The sequence below is a fragment of the Typopeltis vanoorti genome, chromosome 18 (genome assembly GCF_054136105.1).
Source record: "Typopeltis vanoorti isolate ZY-2024b chromosome 18, IOZ_Tvanoo_1.0, whole genome shotgun sequence".
Taxonomy (NCBI): Eukaryota; Metazoa; Arthropoda; class Arachnida; order Uropygi; family Thelyphonidae; genus Typopeltis; species Typopeltis vanoorti.
In genome coordinates, this window is record NC_143566.1 from 83,417,215 (window position 1) to 83,441,647 (window position 24,433).

At 37.3% G+C, this 24,433-nt stretch overlaps 2 protein-coding genes across 3 annotated transcripts in view; one reads left to right on the forward strand and one right to left on the reverse strand.

The window, feature by feature from the left end:
* LOC150096867 (terminal nucleotidyltransferase 4B-like) overlaps positions 1–8,078 on the reverse strand; it is a 239,884-nt gene extending 231,806 nt beyond the window's left edge. For both annotated transcript variants that reach the window (XM_090408317.1, XM_090408319.1), the window contains exon 1: positions 7,568–8,078. In XM_090408317.1, coding sequence (XP_090264443.1) covers positions 7,568–7,929 — 362 coding nt within the window. In that variant the 5' untranslated portion in view covers positions 7,930–8,078. The remainder of the gene's footprint in view (positions 1–7,567) is intronic.
* Positions 8,079–8,253: 175 nt separating this feature from the next.
* Positions 8,254–24,433, forward strand: part of LOC150096868 (uncharacterized) — a 340,159-nt gene continuing 323,979 nt past the window's right edge. Inside the window, exon 1 of the mRNA XM_090408300.1 lies at positions 8,254–9,004. Within this exon, the coding sequence (XP_090264426.1) occupies positions 8,804–9,004 (201 nt within the window). The 5' untranslated portion in view covers positions 8,254–8,803. The remainder of the gene's footprint in view (positions 9,005–24,433) is intronic.

A 24,433-nucleotide genomic window follows, 5' to 3' on the forward strand; every position in this document is an offset into this window, starting at 1 on the left:
AAGGAAAAGGAGAAACCCAAATATTTCATCTTAGTAACAAAATAATATACTATCTACCTACATGGACTTATTTTTAAGCACTTTTGTCAAATATATTTGCTCTAATGGTAATTAAGACCATAACCTTGATAGAATGTTCTTCATCCAACACTCACAGTATTATGCCCTTTGCTACACTATGATGTCATTATCCTATTTCATATATCCCATTCTAGATTTCTACTGTCTGATAACAATCTCCTCTCACACAATTCACAGTGATCTTCACCCACATCCAATCACTTCCGAGCCTTGGTTATCCAATAAGCATGTCAAAATAGTTGAAGATAAAAATTAAGTACATCGCAAGTGAAAAATCCCAGAACTGCATTCAGGCCACATGTTAACCAACAACTTATTGTGTGTGTGTATCATCTTATCAAATCGGAGAGGGCCAATTTATTATTATTAACTGAGAGACCTCCGGGGAGTCAGCGTCTCATCGAGGGAGGTCACATACAACATGCACCAGCAATCATACTTATTCTAGAATTTATTCAAACTACTTGCACACACACAACATCTAATGGCAATCCATTCCAATCACACATATCACCCTATAAGAGAAAAATCTAGCCTCACTCCTTCTTAGTGGAATTCATTCTCAGCTTCCAGGGATGTCCTCTTGTCCTTTTCCCACACTCCATAAAATAAAAAATTTCAAATGAAATCCTGCATGACCCTTTCAGAAGTTTGTAAATATGAGATTTACATATATTGAATACTAGTATCTGAAGTCTGTCTTCATAATCAGTATTCCACAATCCTGATATCATTTTTAACACCCTCTCTTCTGCACTCTTTCCACTGTATCAGAATAACAACAGAAACAAGACCTATGCACAATAGTCCAAGTGATGTTTTATCAAGGCCTTGCAAAGAGGATGAATGACACCCTTATCTTTGCATGCCAAAGTTCGTTTCAGCATTGCAATTATCTTTTGAGTCATATTTGCAATCTTTGCTACAAGGCATCTGAACTTCAACTTGTTATCTACTAACACTCCAAGAATCCTAGTCTGATCAGTTTCTTCTAGCATAATCCCACTAATACAATACAACATCGGTTATCTAATCATGGCAGAGTGCATGGGAAAATGGACTTGCATCCATTTTCCCATTCCCACAATTCCAGCCTATTCAAATCATTATGCAAGTACTGCATATCAGAAAATAGTATGTCGCCTCTCAAATCCTTCCCAATATCAGTGGACCAAGGACTGATCTTTGTGGTATGCCACTAGTTACCTTAAATCTTGCAGACTCACACCCTCCAAATATCACTTTTTGATATGTCAGTAAGCCATCCCCTTATCCACGCTAATATTTTATAATCCAAACCCATATTCTCCAATTTATACAACAGTCTTCCATGCTGCATTGTCAAAATCCTTAGCAAAATCTAAAAGTACCATGGTGTATCTATTCCCCTCGTCTAACTCAGTGGAAACATTATTACAGAATGTGAGCAAGTTGCAAAAACACGATCTTTTCTTAGTAAACTCATGTTGTTCATTGCAAAGTTTGGTTTCTCTATGAACCATTTTTGAATGTGAGCCCTAACTAATTTTTTTCAAAATCTTCACTACCATCACTCATGAGATACTGATTGGTCGATAGTTGGATACATGTCTTTGCACCACCCTTGTGTGATGGGATTACTGTACATTCTTTCCATTCCTGAGGAATCTTCCCTGTTCTGAGATTCAAATTATACAGGATGTCCACAATGGACCTCCCAGTTTCAACATGTTACTACCACTTAAGTGTATGACCATGGTGTTGAAATTGCACAAATGAGAAGGAACACTTGGCAAGTTAACTTCTGGGTGAAACTTGTAGAGCCTCTGAAACGTTTGACCAATCCAAACTTTACATATTTCCAAATCTCAATTTCTTACAGTTCTTTGAAACACCAGGGAGGTCCAATGTGGACACCCTGTATAGCCTGGCGAAAGGAATAGCCAGTTCAGCTGAACACTCTTCTCATGCTTCATCAGTCCCTGTTGCTGAATTTTTATTCAGTTTTTGCAACAGCTCTAATATCTTCTCTCCATACCCCGAGCTTCTATCTACAGTGAACTCAATGTCACATACACCAGGTTGATGGCTTTTAGCAAAATGGGCACTCAATAGTTGAACAACCTTTTCTGCATCTGTCCCCTTCCATCTGCATTCAGAAGTTATTCTTTCATATTCATTCTTTTACTTGTATCAACTGATAGAATTCTTGTGGGTTGTCTTTAGCTTGCAGCTCAATAAATTCAGTTTCATTCTTCTCATGAGATTTTACTGCTACCCAATCAATATTTGGATAATTGAATCTCCCATTACAGACCTGGAATCAGTTGCTATTTGATGATGCATTTCTTCATCACTAGCAACTGATTCCAGGTCTGTAACAACGCCCCACTATGTAATGGATCTTGTTTGGTTCCGCCTGATACCAGAAGGCTTCACAGCCACATGGAATACTGTTACTAGTACTACAATCATAAGTCTCAACACCAACTTGATTCAAGTCATCTGATATCATTAGCAGCATGTTCCCTCCTCTCCTGTCAGTCCTGTCTATCCTTCCTAAAAATAGTGTACACTTTACACTCAATACCAGTTAGTATGTCTGATTCTGATAGCCAGGTCTCACTAATGCCTACAATCTGAGGTCTCAGCAAGAGGTGTAGGCCATCCCTCTTATACAAATGTAATCTTCTCTCAAAATCAATCCACAAATAGAGGATTAAGCAGTGCAGATGGTGGATTATAACATGACCAAGGCAACAAACTCTATCCTTTGTTTCTGATACTCTTAGCATTCGTGTATAGACATAATAATCTACCTTCATGTTCTTTTGTATACTCTTGTCTGCAGTCTGCATGATAAAGTTGGACAACTTGCAGATGTTTATTCTTCTCTAGTGCCTTATACATGTAGACATCTTTGTATTTGTTTGATGGTTCCAAACATGACGAACAAAGTCGAAATTGTTCTCTCCTTGTAATCATTTCCATGATAATAACTACTATTCCTGTCATTAGCACAATTATATAACATTGTTGCTCTTATCCACACCATTCATCCCATTATAATTTAGTTTCCCTGACTCTGTTAGGTCTCATATCAGTTATTAGTTTTTCAAGATTCATGATACCAAACACATTCAGGTGTAGGCCATCCCTCTTATACAAATGTAATCTTCTCTCAAAATCAATCCACAAATAGAGGATTAAGCAGTGCAGATGGTGGATTATAACATGCTCACTTGTGACTCCTTGAAAGTGCAATGCAATAACAGATAAAACCTGCATCCAACTCAAATAGCAGTTTATACAACCTCTGCATTCAAGATCATATTTTTCTTATCTCAAAGATACATGACTGCTCTAACCTTTTGGCAGAAAGACAAAAATACTTAACCACTCAGATATAAACAATTCAACTAGGACAATTGTGCTAAAAATTCACACCACAAAATTATATTCATCTGGTACTTACTGACAGGATGAACGAATGCATATATACAACCCCTCCCATTCCATATAAGTGAGCTATCAAACTCTTATTAAGTGATTCAAAATTCAGGATCTACCATAACCAATGGCTTTAACACTGGATAATAGCAACAATGATAGGTTTGTATAGTGGTTACTTCTCACAAGAAAAATCTCACCTCACTTCCTTTTATCTCTGACCTTTCTCAGATCTACAGACAAGATCATATTTCTCTTAGGTAGAGCCAATCTCACCTGGAAAAGCAAACAAACTAGCCCAAAGAACAAATGCAATTAACAGAATACAAAGGCCTGACTAATCTTATTTGCTTGGTAAAAATTTAAACCAACCAACCCAATCAAATGCCTTTGAGGAATCCAGAAAAGCAACTCATGTAGCATTACCTGCAAGTAAATTGCTAAAGAATAACTGCCTTGACAAATCCATGCTGTCACCAGAGAGAATCAAGTGTATCAAAACTGTAACCATAATCATGGTGACAATACTGATACATCATTAAAATTTTAGAGTGGAGATTGCATCCTGTGATGCAATCTCCACTCTAAAACCTATGTTGCTTCCATGACATAGCTATTATAGTTAGATCCACAACTCTCAAAATTCACCCTCAGTTTTCAGACACATTCAATTCCAATCCACATTCTTAAAATTAAAATCTCAATTAAGATCATCCCCTTCTAATTTGTCTAAACATCTCAAAATCATTGCCCTAATTCAAGACTTATATCAACATCCTTTTATTTGGTATTTTGTTAAAAAAAAAATCATTTATTTTAACAACACACACCCATTTCTCATCCACAACTTGACAGGCATAATTCCTCTGCTAAGAATGCTTTCTCTCTTTTCTCCTTCCTATTCTCTAAAAAAATATAGCATCCCTCCATTTCTGACTGTTATATTATCCTCAATGGAAGGCAGATGAATTGGCATTGCCCAATCAATCAATGGCTGACAATCTGGTTACAGTATTCTGCAAAACAATTCCATGGACTTGAAATTGAAGCTTAATGACAATATTATCGTGTTCTTGAGAGCTGATGTGAATGATCCAGAACCATAGGGGACAGGTGAAAAATAGGCTGTGGTCCACAAGAATACACCAGTACACTGCATAAAATTGGTAACTGAGATTACCTGAAGAGAAGCTAAAACACTTTAGATGGAATGCGATTGGAATTATGGAGACACATTGGACGGATGAAAGTACAGTATCCTAAGTGAAGAATGTACTGCTCTGGAAGAGGAGATCAGCAGCACAGAGGAGTTGAAATTATAATCAGAAAACATCTTATAAATACCATCAACTTAAGTGCATGACCTTACATGTAAGGTCATGCTTTGGGTTGAAAAGGTTACATACTGTGTATCACATTGCTACTGGATTGTGGGAAATTGGTGAGGCTAATTCTCCTAGATATCAAAGTAAAAATGGTGGTTGAAGATCAGGGGACATACTGTAAAAGTAAGTAAAATAGTGCAAAGGATTACTTGGATGTTGAAAAACATACAAATAATCACATTCTCCTAGATTCCATTCCATCATATCTTACTGAGCTGCCTGTCTGTCAGCCCTCTTCCCCATCCATGCTACTAGCTTCATATCCATTCCCATTTGCTCCAACTTTTGTAATTGTTTTCCATGCACTGTTCTATCAAAGTGCAACAGTATGATGGTGTAGCCATTTCCCTTATCTAATTCTGTCATCACTATTATTAAATGTGAATTGCTTTGAATGACTTAAAAGATGCAGTGACAACACATGATAGAAAAAATGCAAGATGAATGCAATCAGAACATATCAATACTTGAAGTGGAAAAAGTCATCAAAAACCTGAAATCAAGAACTATTTGGAACAGATGAAATTCAACAAGAAATACTGAAATTATAGAAGTATCATAGTAGCTGCATTGCATAAACGAGAACACTAGTCAATGGGTTAAATTCCAGATGATTGAAGCAGAGCCCTCAGCATCAATCACTAAAAAAGGGAAATAAAATGTGAGAATTACAGAGGAATCAAGGTAAAAAAAAAAAAAAAATGCCAGCACTTGAGAAAAGGCTAAGAAAAATTGTGAAAGGGACATTTGGAGAAGAACAAGAGCTGACTCACCGAATTGAGGTTGTCAGGATCAGATTTTCACTTTAAGACAGGTAGTTGGAAACCAAAAATCTATTCAAAACGCTACAATTATATGGTGTGCGTGTGTGTATATATATATATATGATACATTATATTGAGCAATACACAGTCAATATATAAAAATACATAGTTAAAAATGTATCTATTTCAGAGAACGTTCCTCAAATTAGCAGTGAGAAATGAATACAGGTCTTTTCCAAACACAGGGTACAGGTTGCACCATCCTTTAAATGTGCCATGGAGGCAATTTAAGGGAGGTTTTTATAAGAACAAATATAAACAGCCATGGATATGGATCTATAATGAGTGAGAAAAGTGAATGATTAGAGTCACTAGGGATGTATTTTATGTCTCCTACAAAACAATATATTCTTGTATGAAGAGAGAGAGCATACAAGAAAGAAAGAAAATCTGTCTCACCTGTAAACTGTTTTTTTTAATGATAACGAAAAGTAAAAGCAGTTGACTCACAGAACATAGTCCTTGGGTAGACCAATGAGCAGGTAATTTGGAATTCCCATTCCACAAACAGTATTTTTACGCCACTTTAGGCCTTCAATGGGCAAGGCAATAGAGCAACACTGGTCACTAAAAATCATTGCCGCGTTACCGTAAGTTTTGAACCCACGTTCTGAGTATGAACAGCAAAGATGCATACTTCAAGCAGAGAATGATATCTTTACCCTACAGTGATGCAAAATGTTTGAAATTCGTTGAGGCTAAAATGTCATTCAAGACAAGTGTGGAACCACTGTGATCATGAATGCTTCTGATAAGAGAAATATGGCTGCTTAAGAGATTATTTCTTTCTTAAACAACCAAACTAGAAAATTAGTAAAAATGTTGAATGGCAACATTTTTGGATTTGACTGAAATGCTCATGATATCCTTCATAGACTTCCAAAACTGCACATCAAATCCAACAGCTGACATAAAAACCTGACAAGCCATCTAAGTGATATCAATTCCTGCAACTCATTTAAAGCATTTTAAATGAACTTTAACAGTATCCATCCAGTGATTTCAGTGTTGAGTATGTTTACAAAATCCTATCTCTTTATCTAAAAGCACTCCATTTTATTGCAAAATTATTCTTAACACAGTTGTCTGCATAATTTTACTGAAATGAATGCTGATCACCTTATAACACTAAAGGAATAAACTCCATTCGGTTGAGCTATTTCATTAGAGTATATTAAAACGACTGCTGTGTAATCATTATCTGCTCGATATATTTCAATGATAAGAATGTGAAAAACTCAGTTTTACAATCTCGATGAGCAGAAGCATACGATATTCAATTAATTAAAAATTAAGAAAATTAACAGCAATTGTATGTAGAACTCCAATTATCATGTTGATTTGGTAAACGATACATGAAACTGGAAAATTTTGCAGACAATAATTTATTAAAAGTTTTTGAAGCGAAATTTTCCCAAAAAGATATAGTATATTTCACGTATTCGAACCCTGGGCAGTTATGGGGAGCAAACATGTGTGAAAAACATTAAGGTGTATTATTATAATTTTTTTTTTGTTTTTCTTTAAGTTAAGCAAATACGCCCAACATTTGATTAATAACTGCAGCGTCTCCATGAATATCGAGATGAAGTTTCCGATCTTACACATTTAGCTGCATAGTAACGGTATAAAAAGAAGCTTTTGCAACGATGGTGCGTACACGGTTTCGTTTTCATAATTCATTAAAAATATCAAATTACAAAGGATCTTCACGTATCGTTTTTTCTTGAAGACCTACAAGTCAAATTTCGCAGTACTTCACAGTGAATATGTGGATCTATAATATATATATGTATAAATATAAATAATAAGCAAAGAATTATTGAGAAGCGCGATGACGACACTTACCCGCGTAATCCAGCACTGTATGTTTTTCGTTTAACTCTCCATGGCGTTCCGCCATATTGACTTATCAAATGTAAGTTACGGCTTAGCCCGTACGTACTAGCCCTATTCTCTCTTTTCCGTCTTGTACGATTATAAAATGAATTGTCTGCTATATTGCTATTTTCAAACCTGTTTATCAATCCTCTTCTGTTATCTAATATATCCAAGGAGCTGCCATTTAAAGAAATATAATCTTGAATTTTTGGATCCATACAATTCAAATCGAAATTTTCCAACCCGTGCTGCGCCTCCCAAATTCGGGACCACAATTCTAACGCAGGGCCACATTGTTCTGGCTGAAACCAGCCAACAGCGGGATCCATATAATTTGCTCACAGGATTAAAACTTATCTTTTACTAATGCAGATCTTGCACAAGCAAAGGATGCAAACAAAATTCAGAAAAGGAAGTCAGGAAACCATTGACTACAGAATGATCTGAGAATGTACCAACCACTCAGAATCGAACTTAAGCGTGCAGCTTTCACTGGTACGGGCGTTACTTCATGCGCTTGCGCACGCACGTGCTATAACATAATCTCAAACCGAAACCAAGGAACATTTCCGCATTTTCACTAGATGGCGATGTAGTATTTTTGGTGTTTGTGTAGAGGTACGCCTAGATTCTCAGCTTTAGTGCCACGACATCCTTAATGGGTTTCGTGAGGAAGCCATGCTATTTAACGTTGATCAGCTGGTTTCTTTAATTGTAATTTATACTACATTAAAGATATTTGGTTGTAACACTGTCTGTATGATTAACCCAAATATGAGCGCAACGAAAGACTATATTTTGAGGAATAAAAGATGATAATCCGTCCAGTACAATAGTCGCGTTTTTTTGCCACTTTGCTTTATTAATATTATTGTTATTATTTTGTTCAGAGGATAGGTAAAGAAGGATTCATATGCTTTCGTTATTATGGAAATGATACCCAAGAACGTATATGAGGCTTAAAGCCAAGTACTTGATGGAGTACAGATTATTATTCCGTCATATAAGAACTGATGCATGTACATTTATGTGTCTGTATACTAATAATTATATAACTTATACGTGTGTGCATACATAGCCAATAAATTATTGGCTCGTTAAGTCAAGGTGTCAAAAATTTCCATCGCTATGAATTTTATCAAATACTATTGTTCACTGTCCTAGCTTGTAAATTCCATCATATATCATAAGTTTCACGAGACAATGACTTCAACTATATTGGCTGTAAACTGCAGCGAAAAGGATCCGAGTAGTCAAGATCTCGATTCATTAGATTTGCCTTCTGTTTCCAGCAATAATAAGCAACTTGAAGTTGAAATCCTGTTATCTACTTTTAGGAATTCTTATGAACAAAAGCTGAAATGGATAGATGAAATCGATCTAGATAATAAGAAAAGATGTCAGGTTTGTATATTTTGTCAGAGTTCATGTCGTAATTCATGCGGGTTTAATTTGTTAAAAAAATTGTTCGAAGTATACGATAAAATAGTTTTTTTCTCTTATAATGAATTGATACAGTTTGTTAAAATTAATAATGGTTTATTATAAAATATTCTACAGAACCAGTGCATCTTAGGAATTTTTTTAGACTTCACTTAGCTCTCTTAAAATTCTGATTATATTGTGGGTCTACGTCCACAGACTACATGAAGGTGCCCATATATAATAATAATAATAAGTGGTTATTTTTCAATAAACTGAAATAGCGGTCACAGTTTGCATGTTCATTGAGTCATCTTATCACCATCCATATTACTTTAGCATGCCTATATGTTCTCTCATAATATTATGTTAATACAAAAAAAAAGCGTAAAAAATATTTAAATTTATGTATTAAGTTTAATTCTCATTTCCATTCTCTTTCAATAAAATTTTCTTAATGTTCCAAATCATTGTACCATGTTTAAAATTGCTAATTTTCAATTTTACTGTTAGTGCATGTAAGAGGAAGATGAAATAATGCAAAGCTTTTGCGTTGCCTCATAAAATGCTAATACATATTGCATGGTATCCTTTCTAGTTTAATCTCAAAAATTTTATGCTTTCTTTGTAAATATTTTCGAATAAGCAAATATAATCTATACTTAGCCATTTTCTAAACACTTTAGAAACAGACGTAACATTTCTCTGTCCTATGAGAAACAAATAATATATCATCTCACTGCTCATAGGTAAGAATCATACACTCTAGGCTTATGCACTGGCTGACAAAAAAATAAGAAAATCAACTACTACCAAACTGCCTATAGAACTTGTCATTCGACAACAGATCAATTATTCCACTTCTGCCAAACAATAATAGACTCATTTCAGGAAAAACCAATCAGGAAAAAAGACAACTGCCATATTCCTTGATATGACTGCTGCTTTCGATCGTGTTTGGATCAAAAAAATTAATACAAATAGTACACGATATTGGAATTAGAGGAAACGCTTTAATCTGGATTGCTGATTTCATTAGAGGAAGAAAGATCAAAGTCAGAATCAATGCAGCAATATCAAAAGAGCAGAGAAGCTGGGCTGGTGTTCCCCAGGGCTCAGGTACTCAGTCCCTTATTCCTTCTATATGTCAATAACATTCATCACTACCTTACTGAAGACACAAAAGTAACTTGCTATGCAGATGATATAGCCATCTGGCACACTAGTGCTAAAATCAGAGGAGATTCTAAACAAATCCATGAGAGGATTAGAAAAATGGTCAGATGAACTTAAACTCAAAATCAACCCAGACAAAACAAAACTAAGCACCTTTAGTACAGACAGGAAAAATAGACATTCCTACAATCCCCAAGTCATGATCAACAACAAGCTAATTGAAAAAGTCGCAAATCCAAAATACCTTGGAATTACGTTTTGCATAACACATCTCTAACACTTCCAACAGAGCTCTAAAAAAAATTAAATATACCGAAAAGGCTTTGTGGAACAAATTGGGGCACAAAACCAAAAATCCTCAAAACTACTTACACACTATGTTAATAAGGCCAATAATGGAATATGCAGCACCTATCTGGTCATCTTCGGCCTCATCAGTAAAGAAAAAATTAGACAAAATACAAGCAAAAGCATCCAAGATTATCATTGGTGCAGTCTCATCCACTACCAACATCAGAGCCCAACAGGAATGTGGGCTTGACCTGCTGGAGGACAGACGAAAATTTGCCACCATAAAATTCATAAATAATATTGGAAGCTATCAAAGTGATCATATCTCCCTAAAAACTTATGAACATTGGAACCAAAAATGCAGACTTCACAGATCATCAACTTTAAAATATGATGACAATATCAGGAAAGAAATAGGTCTTGATCAGCTAAATGCCCACATAAACAAAGAACCTCTATTTTCCAGTCCTTTACCTTCAAATACCTCCATAAATCTAAACTTTACCAAACTCTGTACGAAAAAAGAACCAAAAGAAATGCTCAAAGAAAAAGGCTTAAATACTATCAACCTTCTTTCATCCTCCAAACAGGTTATTTGTTATACCGATGGATCGTCAGACACCGATATGATTAATGGAGGCACTGGTGTTCTCCTTCTACTCCCGAAAGGTGAAAACCTTTCAATAAAAGTTGGATCTGGGAGAATCACTTCCAATTTTACCAATGAACTCTACATAATAAATAAAGCACTAGAAGCCTACTTAAAACTGTCATCTTCTCAACAATGTGAAGGAATTATAATTTACAGTGATTCAAGATCAGCTATGGAGGCAATCAAAAATGGCAATACCAAGCTCACACAAGACATCCATAAACTCTTAAATCAACTAAAGTGTTTAGGTAAAAGTTGCATTTTACAATGGATTCCTGCTCATTGAAGCAGCTGATAAATTAGCAAACGAGGCCAGAGAACTCAACCAAGAAACTCATATGATAACTCTTGCTGATGCCAATGCACTAGCAAAAGCTAAACTAATTCCACTGAAATCAATGATACAACCTCAAATTCCCAAAATCAGTGCTGACAGAAGGACCTCCACCATGATAGCAAGACTACGAACAGGACATTATAGAGGAATAAAGATCGATACAGATGATACGAGAACATATAGAAATTGCAACAACTGCCCCAATACTGAACTGACACCCACTCACATCTTTACCTGTCCAGCAATTACAGCAGCCTTGCAAGATATAGATCCTAATCCTGAACAACAGCTCTATACAAACAAAATCATCGACATAGCCAAAGCAGTACAAGGAGCACACAGAAACATTTAAGACTCTTCAAAGGACAAGACAACAACAACAACAACTGCTCATAGGTCCACTGCTTGTTGGTGTCTGAAGTAGTTTTCAATAGCTCAGTTCTTGCAGACTCTTTCCATGCCACCTCTTTACATTATCTACTCACTTTTGTCTTGACCATCCTTTTCTGTTTATGCCATCCATTGTAACCCCTGTTATCCATCCTGCATATATGTCCCAAAAAGAAGTTTCTTTCAGATTATTTTCTGCATTAGATTCTCTTTCTAGTTTTCATAGCCTCAGTCTTCTTTAACCATTACTATGCCTCACATTCATAGAGGGAGCTTGTGAATATGTGTGTTTTCAGCACTCTCAGGTTGGTGTCAAGGCTCACTGCTTAACTTTTCTATCTCTCTTATCCATTACCTGTAGGTTTACTTTCTTTTCTTACCTGAAATCTCATCTCTTTTTAAGAGACTAAATCATATGCCATTATACTCCCTAGGATCTTTGTCTGGTCTTCATCCTCTTCTTTCCAGATATCATTGAATTAGTTTTTTCAGTGTTCATTATCATCCTGCATTTCTTTCCTTCACATATCTTCACTCTTCTTTGATGATGATTGTCATATACAAATCTTGAATTATTGAATCTTGTACCTTAAACTAAAATTCCCCTTATAAGTTAAGGGGATAAAAATCCCTTAATTGTTTTTCAGCCAGTAAGCGAAACTACGATCTGTAACGTTTCATGCCGACGAACTGTCAGCGTATCCAAGCGTAAGTGACCACTTGGTAGTGCCACACCCTTATCCCCTTTTTTATCCCCTTAACTTATATCAACCTCTCCAGAAAAAAAATAGCCGTTTGGCTTTTCATCTTAGTTATAAAATTCCCCTTATTTTTTTTATAACATCTATTATTCTTTCCAAAAGCGTGATCAAGATGCTCAACTATATTGGATCTCCTTGTATCATGCCTCTCATTATCTGGAACCATCTTCTTGTTTTTGCACAGTTTTTCACAGCATCCTCATTATCATTGATATTCTACAATATATATACACTACTTGGAAAGAAGTCAATGACACCATAGTGTGAGGAACAAACAGCCATGGCACTCACCTTAAGATGTAGGACCTCCTTTTGCTACAATGATTGCAGTAATCCTATTAGGACATACTTTTCACAAGTGCATGATAGTGATCAGCAGGAATTTTGAACCATTTGGACTATAGGCATATATTGAGGCCCTGAACTGTTGTGGGATAGATGTCTCCCTTGACGTCACCTGATGCTCCAGTTCATCCCACAGATGTTCAGTAGGGTTGAGATCAGTGTTATGGAGGCCAGTCAAGTGTTCACAAACCATGTAGTTACAGCAGCAGCTTTATGATATGGTGCATTGTCTTACTGAAAGAGAAAATGGTCATTTCCATAGACATGCCACAAAGTAGGAAGCATTGCACTGACCAAAATGTTCAGATACTTCTTCGAGTTCAGTGTACATGGCAACACAAACAGGTCGGAGACCAAACCAGGAAGAATAGGGCCACACTATCACACTGCCACCTCTGAATTTCATAGTTGGGGTTACACACTCTGGTAAGAGATGCTCACCAGGCATCCGCTACCCTGTCCATCTGCTCGGTAGAGGGGTGTATTATGATTCGTCGCTCCATAGCACAGTTTTCCGAGCTTCCACATCCCACTGTACATACTCTTTGCACCAATTAAGACAAAGCGTCATGTTGTTTTGGGTAATGTGGGGCTTGCATATTGTGGTCCTACCATGGAAACCTGTGTTGTGAGCCTTAGTTCTGAATGTTTTTGCACAGATTGTGTTCCAGGAACTCTGCATTCAGTGGGTCTGCCAAGGAATGACATTTTTTACTATTATCCTTCATAGCACCCTATGGTCATGTTCAGTGGGTGTGGTGAGTCGTTCACACTGAGTAGCACTTGAGATGACTCCCTGCACTTCCATCTCGGTGATATCACTGATTGTTAACTTTAGATAGCCCAATTTGTTAGCAATTTGCCGAACAGATAGGCCTGCAATATGGCATCCTATCACAACGTCTCTTTCAGACTTCATCAATTTCCTTCTCCAGCCATTTCACCTGGTCACAGTTGCACTGATTTAGGAGCATCATATTCCTCCAATTTATACTGGCTACAAACACATGACTTGCTATATGGCACGATGCACCCTGCCCATGGGGATGTTTGTTGAATTTTATCCAAACAGTGTATATCAGGTTCCTGCTCTATAAGATTTGAATATTGCATAGCCCATCCCACTTTCTGAATGATGTTGTGGAATGCTTTTTGAAAATCAGCAAAGCAGTCATTAATATTTATGTTTTTGCACATAGCTTTTTCCAAGTTAATCTTAACGTTAATATTTGGTGCATAGTAGTCCTGTCTCTCTTGAATTCTTCTTACTCATATTCTAGATTTTCTTCTCACCTTATTCTTGTTAATCTCATCATACACATTATCATCCTGACTGATTCATCAGAGTGATTGTTCTGTAATTTTTGCAATCCATTTTGTTTCTTTTTCATGAATGGGTATTAGAATTAATTTTTGCGTTCTTTTGGTGCTTTCCATTCATCCCATGCAGTTTTACACAACCAGTATAGCTCATGCATCATCACCTCACCACCTTACTTTACCATCTTCCTAGGAATCTGATCATCCCCAGAACTTTTACCTTTCTTTAGATGCATTACTGCCTTTACAACTTGATTAAATCTGTCTTTCCTTCTGTGCTTGGTGGTATTTCCTTCACTTCATCAAGTAACTTAATTTGGAAATCAACATCTATCTGTATCTTATATAATCTTGAGTAATATCTTGTCCATCTGTCTTATTTCTTGTTTATCAAGAAACTTTTGATATGATTGAGACTTTTCAACTGTTGCAAGGTGGTTACAGGGTTGACACTGGGGAGTTCTTTCGCTTGGTTGAACAGCAGGAAGGAGTGATGACAAGGAACTATCCCTGGAGCTATGAAAGGAAGCTGTGAGCAAGAGGGTGAGGAGTGGTTTCTTTGCATGGAGGGTGGTTGAACCATTGAATGCATTGCCTGATAGAGTGGTAAGAGCAAGAATGGTCAATGAGTTTAAGGAGTGATATGATAGACTTTGTGTATCCTAGGAAGAACCTCTCATGATGAGTCTTTTGACTCCATGGAGGCCTGAATAATAATAATAATAAAGATTTCACAGAACCATCTTTTATGGTTCTGTGCTTTGGACTTCATTTTCTGATGTTTCTGATCATCTTGTATACTTCTGTTGGTCTGAATTTATCAAAGTATTTGTTATCCTCATACTATTCCTCTAACCACTTTGATTTGTGTCTTTTAACTGCCTTCTTCACTTCATTACATTTTGCTCAATCCTGTTCTTCCATTTCCAAAGAAATCTTTCTCTTATAATCTTTAATTAATACCCCCCCTCAGTTTTGCTCCTTTGCCTTTGGGACTGTTTTTTACACTGCTATTTTCGATTGTACATAATGGATTTCAATTTTTTCCTGTGCACTTTTCTCATGATTTCCTCACACAATTTTCTTATTCTTTGAAACTGGGCCTTCTCTTGTCATTTGAGTTTTAACATGATACTGGCAATTGGTAAATCATAATTTAATTCCATGTCTGTTCCTTAAAATGTTTGACACTGCTGGACTGATGTGACCATATAAGTATCACGTCTAACATTCTTCCATGAGGTAATTACCATGTCCACTTTCTGCAGTCTTTTTTCCTGGAATTTTATACTACAAATTACCTCGTCATGCTTCAAATCAAACTCGGCATTCTTTCTCCTTTTTCATTGCTTTCTCTGTATCCATATTTGTTGCTCATTTTTTTCCAATCCCTTATAGCCTGTATCAGTCTTGGTATTCCAATCTCCTTCAACGATCAACATATCTCTATTTGTTAATGATTCCAAGATTTGCTTTTAAGTTGGTATAGAATAACCATTTCTGAAGTGGGTGAATAGACCCATTAAATGGTCTTTCTACAAATTTTACCATTGTTTTTTTTGTTTACTGGTAATGCTTCTACTCCATGATTTATGCTATTCCTAGATTGGATGATTTTTCCACCTTTCATCACCCTTGAATTAGCAGATGTAATTTTGGCATTGCTCCATCATTTGATGTCAACTGAAGTCAAAAGCCTCTATATACATGTAGCCCATTTCTGAAAATACTTCATGAGCAAACTTTGGTTTATTCATGCATGGGTAAAGGACTATTATTATTATATACAACCTCCGTGGAGTCAGCAGACTCGCTTCGCTTTGGAAGAGTCATTCAACTGACAATATATTTATCATACTGAATTTTAAAATCCTTAACACTTCCTGCATTAACAACATATTCTGCTAACGTATTCCATTCACTCACAATTCTCCATGTAAAAAATCCTTCTCATCCCCTTCTTCATGACACTCTTGCATATCTTCCAGGGATCTCTCACTCTCCCCCGTTGTTTTCATCTTTCAGAATGGGCTGTTTCTCTCTCTCTCTGCTCCACTCTTTGAATAATCTTTTATATTAATCTGGTATAAATCATCACCATTCTCTTTTCCATGTCCCTTCAGCTTCTTTGTTACATCCTTATTGATTGAATACACAGCATCCTATCCTTACCCCCCCATATTGTAATTTTTGCATTTAAAAACATGAATTCACAGCATCCTATCCTTACCCCCCCCATATTGTAATTTTTGCATTTAAAAACATGAATTCACAGCCTACTCATCTGCTTATATAGATAACCTATGCAAATCATCCTGGTCAGCTATGTTACAGTCTTCCTTAGACACCACTCTTCAGCACTCTGCTAGAGGAAACTCCATCAATGGGCCCACTACCGTTTGGGAAGGTGTTTAGGGGCAGCGCAAAGAAATGGTTCTGCAAAAGGACAGAAATGGCAACGACAACTGCACCAGACTATGGCTTTAGGCAACTGGAACATCTTCTCTCCGACAGGGAAGGAGTTGGAACTGGTCGAGGAAGCCAAGCGCTACTGTCTAGACTTAGTCGGGCTCTCTTCGACCAAGAGGAGAGGCTCTGGAACTGTCGACCTGAATAAGGGGTGGAAGCTCTACTACTCTGATGTGAGCCCTCCAATGTCTGCTCAGGCGGGTGTGGGGATACTCACAAGCCCCCAGCTGTCAGACTGTGTTGCTGAGTGGATCCCATTGGGGGGGACGGGTATGTGTGTTAAGGCTTCAGATGAAAAACCATGATTTGGCTGTGGTGCAAGCCTATGCACCTAATCTGGAGTCAGAATACGCTGCCTTCTTAAAGGAAGTGGATGCTGCTTTTGACAGGGTGGCAGACATGGAATCAGTGCTGCTAATGGGTGACTTCAATGCACATGTTGGAACAGATGACCAGACATGGAGGGGTGTGGTTGGGTGGAACGGTGCCCCCTGACCTTAACGCGAATGGGTTGAAATTATTGGACTTCTGCTGTACTAACAGCTTGTCCATAATGAATACCTTCTTCCAGCACCGAGAAGTCCATAAGTATATCTGGTACAGGGATACACTACAACAAAGGTCTCTGATTTCTTTGTTGTAGTGTATCCCTGTAAAGACTTCTTTATAGTCTCAGCAGACCTATTTTCCTCAGTGTTGGACGTTCGTGTGAGAAGAGGGGAAGAACTGTCAACTGACCACCACCTTGTTGTGTGCACTCTACGGCTTCAGAAACCAGATGCTACCATCAACGCTGGTAGGCTTAAGCAGCTATACCGCATGGAATGGGAGGCATTGGAAAATGAGGCTGCGAGGAAGAATTTTGCAGATGACATTTCCTCCAGGTTCGAAGAGATTCCCAAGCAGATACTACAGATGTTGAGGAGGAGTGGAAGTTGTTCAGAACAGCTGTCACTACCTCTGCACTCTCATGCTGTGGCAGAAAGCGGCTCAGCATGGCAACGGGCAGTGAGAAAAGGACACCTTGGTGGAACCAAGTAGTCCAAAAAAACTGTCCGGGCAAAAAAGGAGTCCTACGTAACATGGCTTAGGGTCAGGTCACCTGAGATGCATTTGCGGTATGCTGAGGCACGAAAAGCTGCTGCTGAGGCAGTAAAGACAGCAAAGCAGAAGGCTTGAGAATCCTTTGGAGAAAGATTAGACTCATCCTATGCAAATGCAAGCAGAGTATTCTGGCAGACCATCTGCCGCCTTCGAGGGAGGAAATCGTGCACAGCAAAGGCAATTAAGGCCTCTGATGGTGCACTTTTAACAACCGGGAAGGATATCCTCCACAGATGGAGGGAATACTTTGAGAGCCTTCTTAACCCGGGTGGCCCAGCAGTTGTGGACATCTAAGAGGTGCAGATCGGGGCAGTGACTAGTCTCACAGCAGAAGAGGTCCATTTAGCAATAAAATTGCTAAAATCAGGCAAGGCTGCTGGTGATGATTAAATTCGAATGCTAAAATGCTAAAAGTCTTAAATCTAGAAAGTGTTCTCTGGCTGACTCGAGTGTGTCAGTCTGCTTGGATATCTGGGCGAGCACCAAAGCAATGGCAGACAGGCATAATAATACCAGTCTTCAGGAAGGGAGACCAGAAGGATTGCAGTAATTATCGTGGCATCTCTTTGCTCAGCCTGCCTGGGAAAGTGTATGCTAGGTGTTTGGAAAGATGGTGCAGGAGCATAGTTGAGTCAAAGTTCCAGGAAGAACAATGTGGCTTTCGTTCTGGTAGAAGCACAACTGACCAAATCTTCACTTTAAGGCAAGTCTTGGAAAAATCTTGGGAATATGCCAAGAATGTGTACACATGTTTTGTGGACTTGGAGAAGCCATATGACCAGGTTCCTCGGGAAAAGCTTTGGCGAGTAGTACAGGACTATGGAGTGGATGGCCAACTATTAGCTGCCATCAAGTCCCTGTACGAATGCCCATAGTTTTGTGTCAGGGTAAACAGCACAAAGTCTGAACCTTTCACAGTCTCTGTTGGCCTCCGCCAAGGGTGTGTTCTGTCACCCCTCCTTTTCATAATATTTATGGACTGGATTGATAGGCACAGATAAGGCAGTGAGTGTGTCAGAATTGGAAGATGTAGCATTGGACGTCTGCTTTTTGCAGATGACTTCATTCTGCTTAGCTTTTCCTCAGAGACCTCCAGCGGACCCTGGATAGGTTTGTAACTGTGTGCAGATGCCAGCCAAAACTGAAGCATTTGTGGTCTCAAGACAACCGTCCCAGTGCACTCTACATGTAAGCGGAGTCCCAATGAGGCAGGTGGAGAAGTTTAAATACCTTGGATCCATGTTCACGAATGATGGAAAATGGGATTGCACTAGATACTCGAATTGGCTTAGCAAGCTCAATATTGCGGGAGCTTGGCCGTTCGGTAGTATTGAAGTGGGAGTTAAGCCAAAAGGCAAAGCTGGCTGTCTTCAACACAGTCTATGTCCTCATCCTTACCTATGGTCATGAGAGTTGGGTAATGACCGAAAGAATGCGGACACGAATCTAAGCTGAAATGAGGTTCCTTCGAGGGGTTGCGGGGCTGACAAGACTCTTCAGAGTCAGAATCTCTGCAATTCGGGAAACCCCTCAATACTCAACTGTTGCTTCTCCGTGTTGAGAGATCACAGTTACGTTGGTACGGGCACCTGGTCAGAATGCCACAAGAGAGGCTCCCTCAGCAGGCCCTCTTTGCCACGTGGAAGGCCAAGGACTCGCTGGATAGATTATATCCAAAACCTTGGGTGGACACGTTTGGGAATCCCACCAGAACACCTGAGCTTGGTGGCAGAGGATCGTGACCATTGGAAGTTCCTCTTGCAGCTGTTTCCCCCTGGGCCTTGAAGATGTATGTTTGTATTTGTTTTCAATTGTTTGCAACAGCAAACAGTTGCATATTTTCCATTAAAACTCTGCAAATATTATTAACATAATTGTGCAGTAATAGTCCTAAGAAGAATCTCCTGATATACCACTAGTCACCTTTCACTTATGGGATACCACTGCTCCTCCACACACACACACACAAGTGGGGAGGATATCTTTCACTCATGGTACTTTATCTCCAAACAGATATTAGCTTAATACAAATCACAACTCCATTTAGCCAGAATACTGTTCTCACATTTGGGATAGTGTCTCTAAGAGCTCCCTAAAAATACTTGGCTCACTATGAAAGAGAGCAAATTGGTTGATTTATGTCATTCACTAATTCACTCCACTTTCTTTTACAGTTGTTCAATTTCTGCTGTTTGCACCTTTTACAAATTTTTTTGGATACTGTTCATCAGAATTATTATTATCCAAGACCCCATGGAGTCAAAGACTCATCTAGGAGGTCCTTTTATCATATACACACACAGCTCATCATACCGTGCTTTAAACACACTCAAATTCTCTGCAGACACCACACTCTCAGACAAGGCATTCCAATCATTCACAACTCTGCATGAAAAAAAACCTGCTTCTCACACCCTCTTTATATAGTTTCCAGGGATGACCTCTGGTTCTCCCCTGATCTCCCACTATTTTCTGTACAACCTCTCCAGCATTGATCCTATAACAACCCCTTACTAACTTGTAGGTTTCTATCATATCTCCCCTCTTCCTCTATCCACCAGACTCTGCAAGTTGCATCTTCTCATACTCGACATTCCAGAGGTTAGAAACTACTTTAGTTAGTCGCCTCTAGACTCTTTCCAACATCTCTTCATCTTTCTGAAAACCAGGTGACCAAGTATGGACACAATAGTTCATGTGTGACCTAATCAAAGCTTTATACAATGGAACAAGAATCTTCCTACTTCTACAAGTCAGTGTCCTTCTCATCATTCCCAGAAGCCTTTGTGTTGTCTTCACAATTTTGGCTATGTGTCCCCTAAATTTCAGATCCTTATCTGCTATCACCCCCAGATCTCTTATTTCCTCCACCTCTAACAATACAGGGAGTTTCAAAAAGAATGTCCTGATTTTAAAATTGTATATCTCTGCAACCACGAACCACAGGTGGAGGGCACATTGAGCATTTGTAATTGTGGTGAGTGAAACTTTAGGCCTTATTTCATACTTGGTAATTTATTTTGTAACTGTACCACATTTTCATTATTAAATATAATTATTTGAAATCGGGTCATTCTTTTTGAAACACTCTGTATATCCTCACCAAGTATAAATTCTGCATCTCATTTTTGTTTTCCAAATTTTAAAACTTACATTTTGCAACATTGAACTCGCATCCCCCATTCCCATGTCTAATCACTCAATTTATTCAAGTCTTCTTGTAAGGCCACATCATCTTCTCTACTCTTCATGGTTTGTCCCAACTTTGCGTCATCTGCAAACAACTGAATATCTCCATCCAAATCTTCTCCAATATCATTAATATACAAGTTAAACAGCAATGGCCCTAAAACAGACTCCTGAGGCACACCACTAATAACTTTCCTTTTCCTGGATATCGCCCCCTATACACAACTTGTTGATACCTATCAGATAGCCAATCTAATATCCAACCCCATCTGCTCTAGTTTGGCTATCAATTTATCATGCTGTAATCTATCAAAAGCCTTTGCGAAATCAAAGTATATTACTGTGTATCCTTCTCCTCTGTCCATGGAAACAGTCACCTTATTGTAATAAGTAGATTACTAAAACAAAACAATTAGTGTTGATAATTTCCCCACTCTTCTAAATGTGTTGATATACATGCAGCTGCTGTTCAAAACCCCTTCAGTTCAACTTCACAATCACAGAACACATTTTCATCTTTATTCTTTCCTTCTGCTGCTGTCTTTTGTATGTATTTCCAGAAAAGTACAATCTACAAATGTTAATACATTTTTCTTTTTTCTCACTTTTCTGCCCATCCACAATACTAACATCCTGTCGTATGAACAACCTCTCATGGTTAGGATTACTATTAAAAAAAATAAAAAGTCTTCTTTCTTTCAAGGCTTATAGGCCAAGTGGCCTGTTCCGGACTCAATTCCATCTTTTTAAGGGTCTTCCTCTGCGTTGGGTACCTTTTGGGTGGTAATTTAGAATTTGTGTAGGTATTCTGTTTCTATTTATTCTCAGTATGTGTTCTTTCCATTTTTCTCTATAGTGAATAACTGTTTCATTTAGGAAGTTTGTAATTCCAAGTTTATTTCTGATTTTTCTGCTTTTCATTTTGTCCATTATTGTGACTCCTTCATTTCTGCGCAGAAATTTCATTTCGGATGATTCAATTCTTCTTTCATCTGCTTTTTTTTATTGTCTATATCTCACTGCCATAAAGTAAGGTAGGTTTAGCTACTGTATGTAGATTCTTATTCATATGTGTTTTTGTACATAATTTCATTTGCAAATTTAATTTATAATGCCTGTTACTTTTAAAAAGTTTAATATCTTTGGTTCTATATTGGCTTCATTTTCATATGACATTGTGCATCCTAGATATTTGAATGCATTTACTTGCTCTATTATTTTATTGTTTATTACTATTTTGCTTCTTATTAGATTAACACCTTTGAAGGCCATGATTTTTATTTTGTCTGTTGATATTTCCATACCATATGTTTTTATCAGATTATTTAGACTGCAGAATGATTTTTGTAGTTCATCATTGTTTTTAAGGATTATTTGGTCATCAGCAAAAAAGTAGAGTAGCTAATCCGTTGTTATGGTTTATCTTGAATCCTCCTTCATTAGTTATCTTCCATTCTTTTATGATTTTATTTATGTATATATTAAATAAAACTGGTGAGAGAGGGAAAAAAAAAAGTCACGCTTAGTTAATAAGCAGCATTATGGTCTCTTATCAATCGATAATAGGTTAGTATTCAAAATGAGAGAGAGATAAGATATGACTTGCTAATCTGTTATCATATCCATTTTTCTTTCTCTTTTAGTTTGAATACCAACCCACCATCATTTGGTGAAAGACTGTCCTTGCATATTTTAGGGATGAATTAGCTTGAAAAAAGTTCCATGAGTGGTCTAAACACAGTGGCGTAGCTAGAGCTTTTGTTGCACGGGGCAATCCCTGAGTTTGCCACCCCTCTCAACACACACCAAAAATACTACAAAAAGTCTAAACCACGTATAGGGAAATAAATGAAAAGATTGTTTATTTTTGAAGTAAAACTGTAATTTCAACATTCTAAAATGTTATATTCTTGCTTTTCTGTTAGCAAAATCGTCGATGACATTGGCGAAATCTATTTCATAGTAATGTAGGTAATTCTTAATCAGTTTTATTTAGAAAAACTCCTCTCACAACTAGCAACACTTACAGCAATTGTGAGGAAAATTCACAATAGTATTACAATATTTGGAAATGAGTTCTCAAGACTGTATTTTAGAATTAACTGCAAAAGTTCAAAAAGGTTCAAAGTGCCGCCTGGGGCAGACCTCCCCCCCCCCCCCCCAGCCATGCCACTGTCTAAACAAGGTTTTCATCTTATCTGACCATTAGCCTATCTCACTATTCTAACATACTATAATCATTTGTGGGTAGGCTTCACATAAAAAAAGAAAAATGTCAGTCTTTCAGAGGTTTGCAAAACTCTCGATATATCATATGAAAATGTTGAACATTTCATTTATGTAATAATTTTTTTTTTTCAAATTCAGAACATCAATTTGAATGTTCTATTCTTTAGTTTTATATTTAGAAAAGCCTATTGTTTGCTTAGAAGGCACAGAATCAAGAAGTTTATTAAGAAACAGATTGAATATGGATATGAGGTTGAATATGTGATTGTGGTAGGACCATCCTCACCTTTATAGCATCTATAAAGGTGAGGATGGGACAAGCATGAATGACAATAAGAGTCAGGGAAATGGTCATACCAGAGAGAGGTGTGGTAGAGCAGCTAGAGTAGAGAATCTTGCTGTTGGTAGAATGGCCTCACCTCAAAAATATTATTTTTTGTATGCAAGGAGTATTTGAAATAAGAGAGCTGAGTTTTACAGGACATAGGATGCACCGGGGCCTAGGGCTGACTACCTTATCCTGTGAACAGTTTGAGGTCCAATGATTAATAAACCCTCGACACTGCAAGGTAAAAAGAAAATGATGAAGAGTTTATTGCATTAATTTAATCAGTATGCCCGAAGGTAATTTGTATAAGTGAAATATCTGTGTGTTAAGTGCTGGGAAAAACTCATGATAAAAGTTTATGTAGTGAAACAGTACTAGGAAGTTATTAAAAATAGTATTTAATGCTTCCAATATTTCATCTCAGTTACAGAAACATTGTTACAGTAAATTTAAAAGAGAAAGACTGTTTTTAGAATCTGCTGCTGCTCTTAAAAATCAGCCCAATTTAATTAATATAGTTTCATAAAACTGTGCAAAATATGGGAAACACTATACTTCCAGATCCCAGTTTACATCCTAGACCAGTGATGGCAAACCTTTTTACCCAGGTGTGTGAAACATCTTTTTTTTTTTTTTTTTTAAATATTGATGTTGTTGATGTGCCACTTGTGTACATGCATTATAAATGTAACTACATAATCATAGATGGTGACTTATACATATCATATTAGGCTATTTATTTAATAGGACATTGATATAAAATCTATGAATTCATATTATACAATTAATTTAATAAAGTGAAATTACAAACTTACATTAC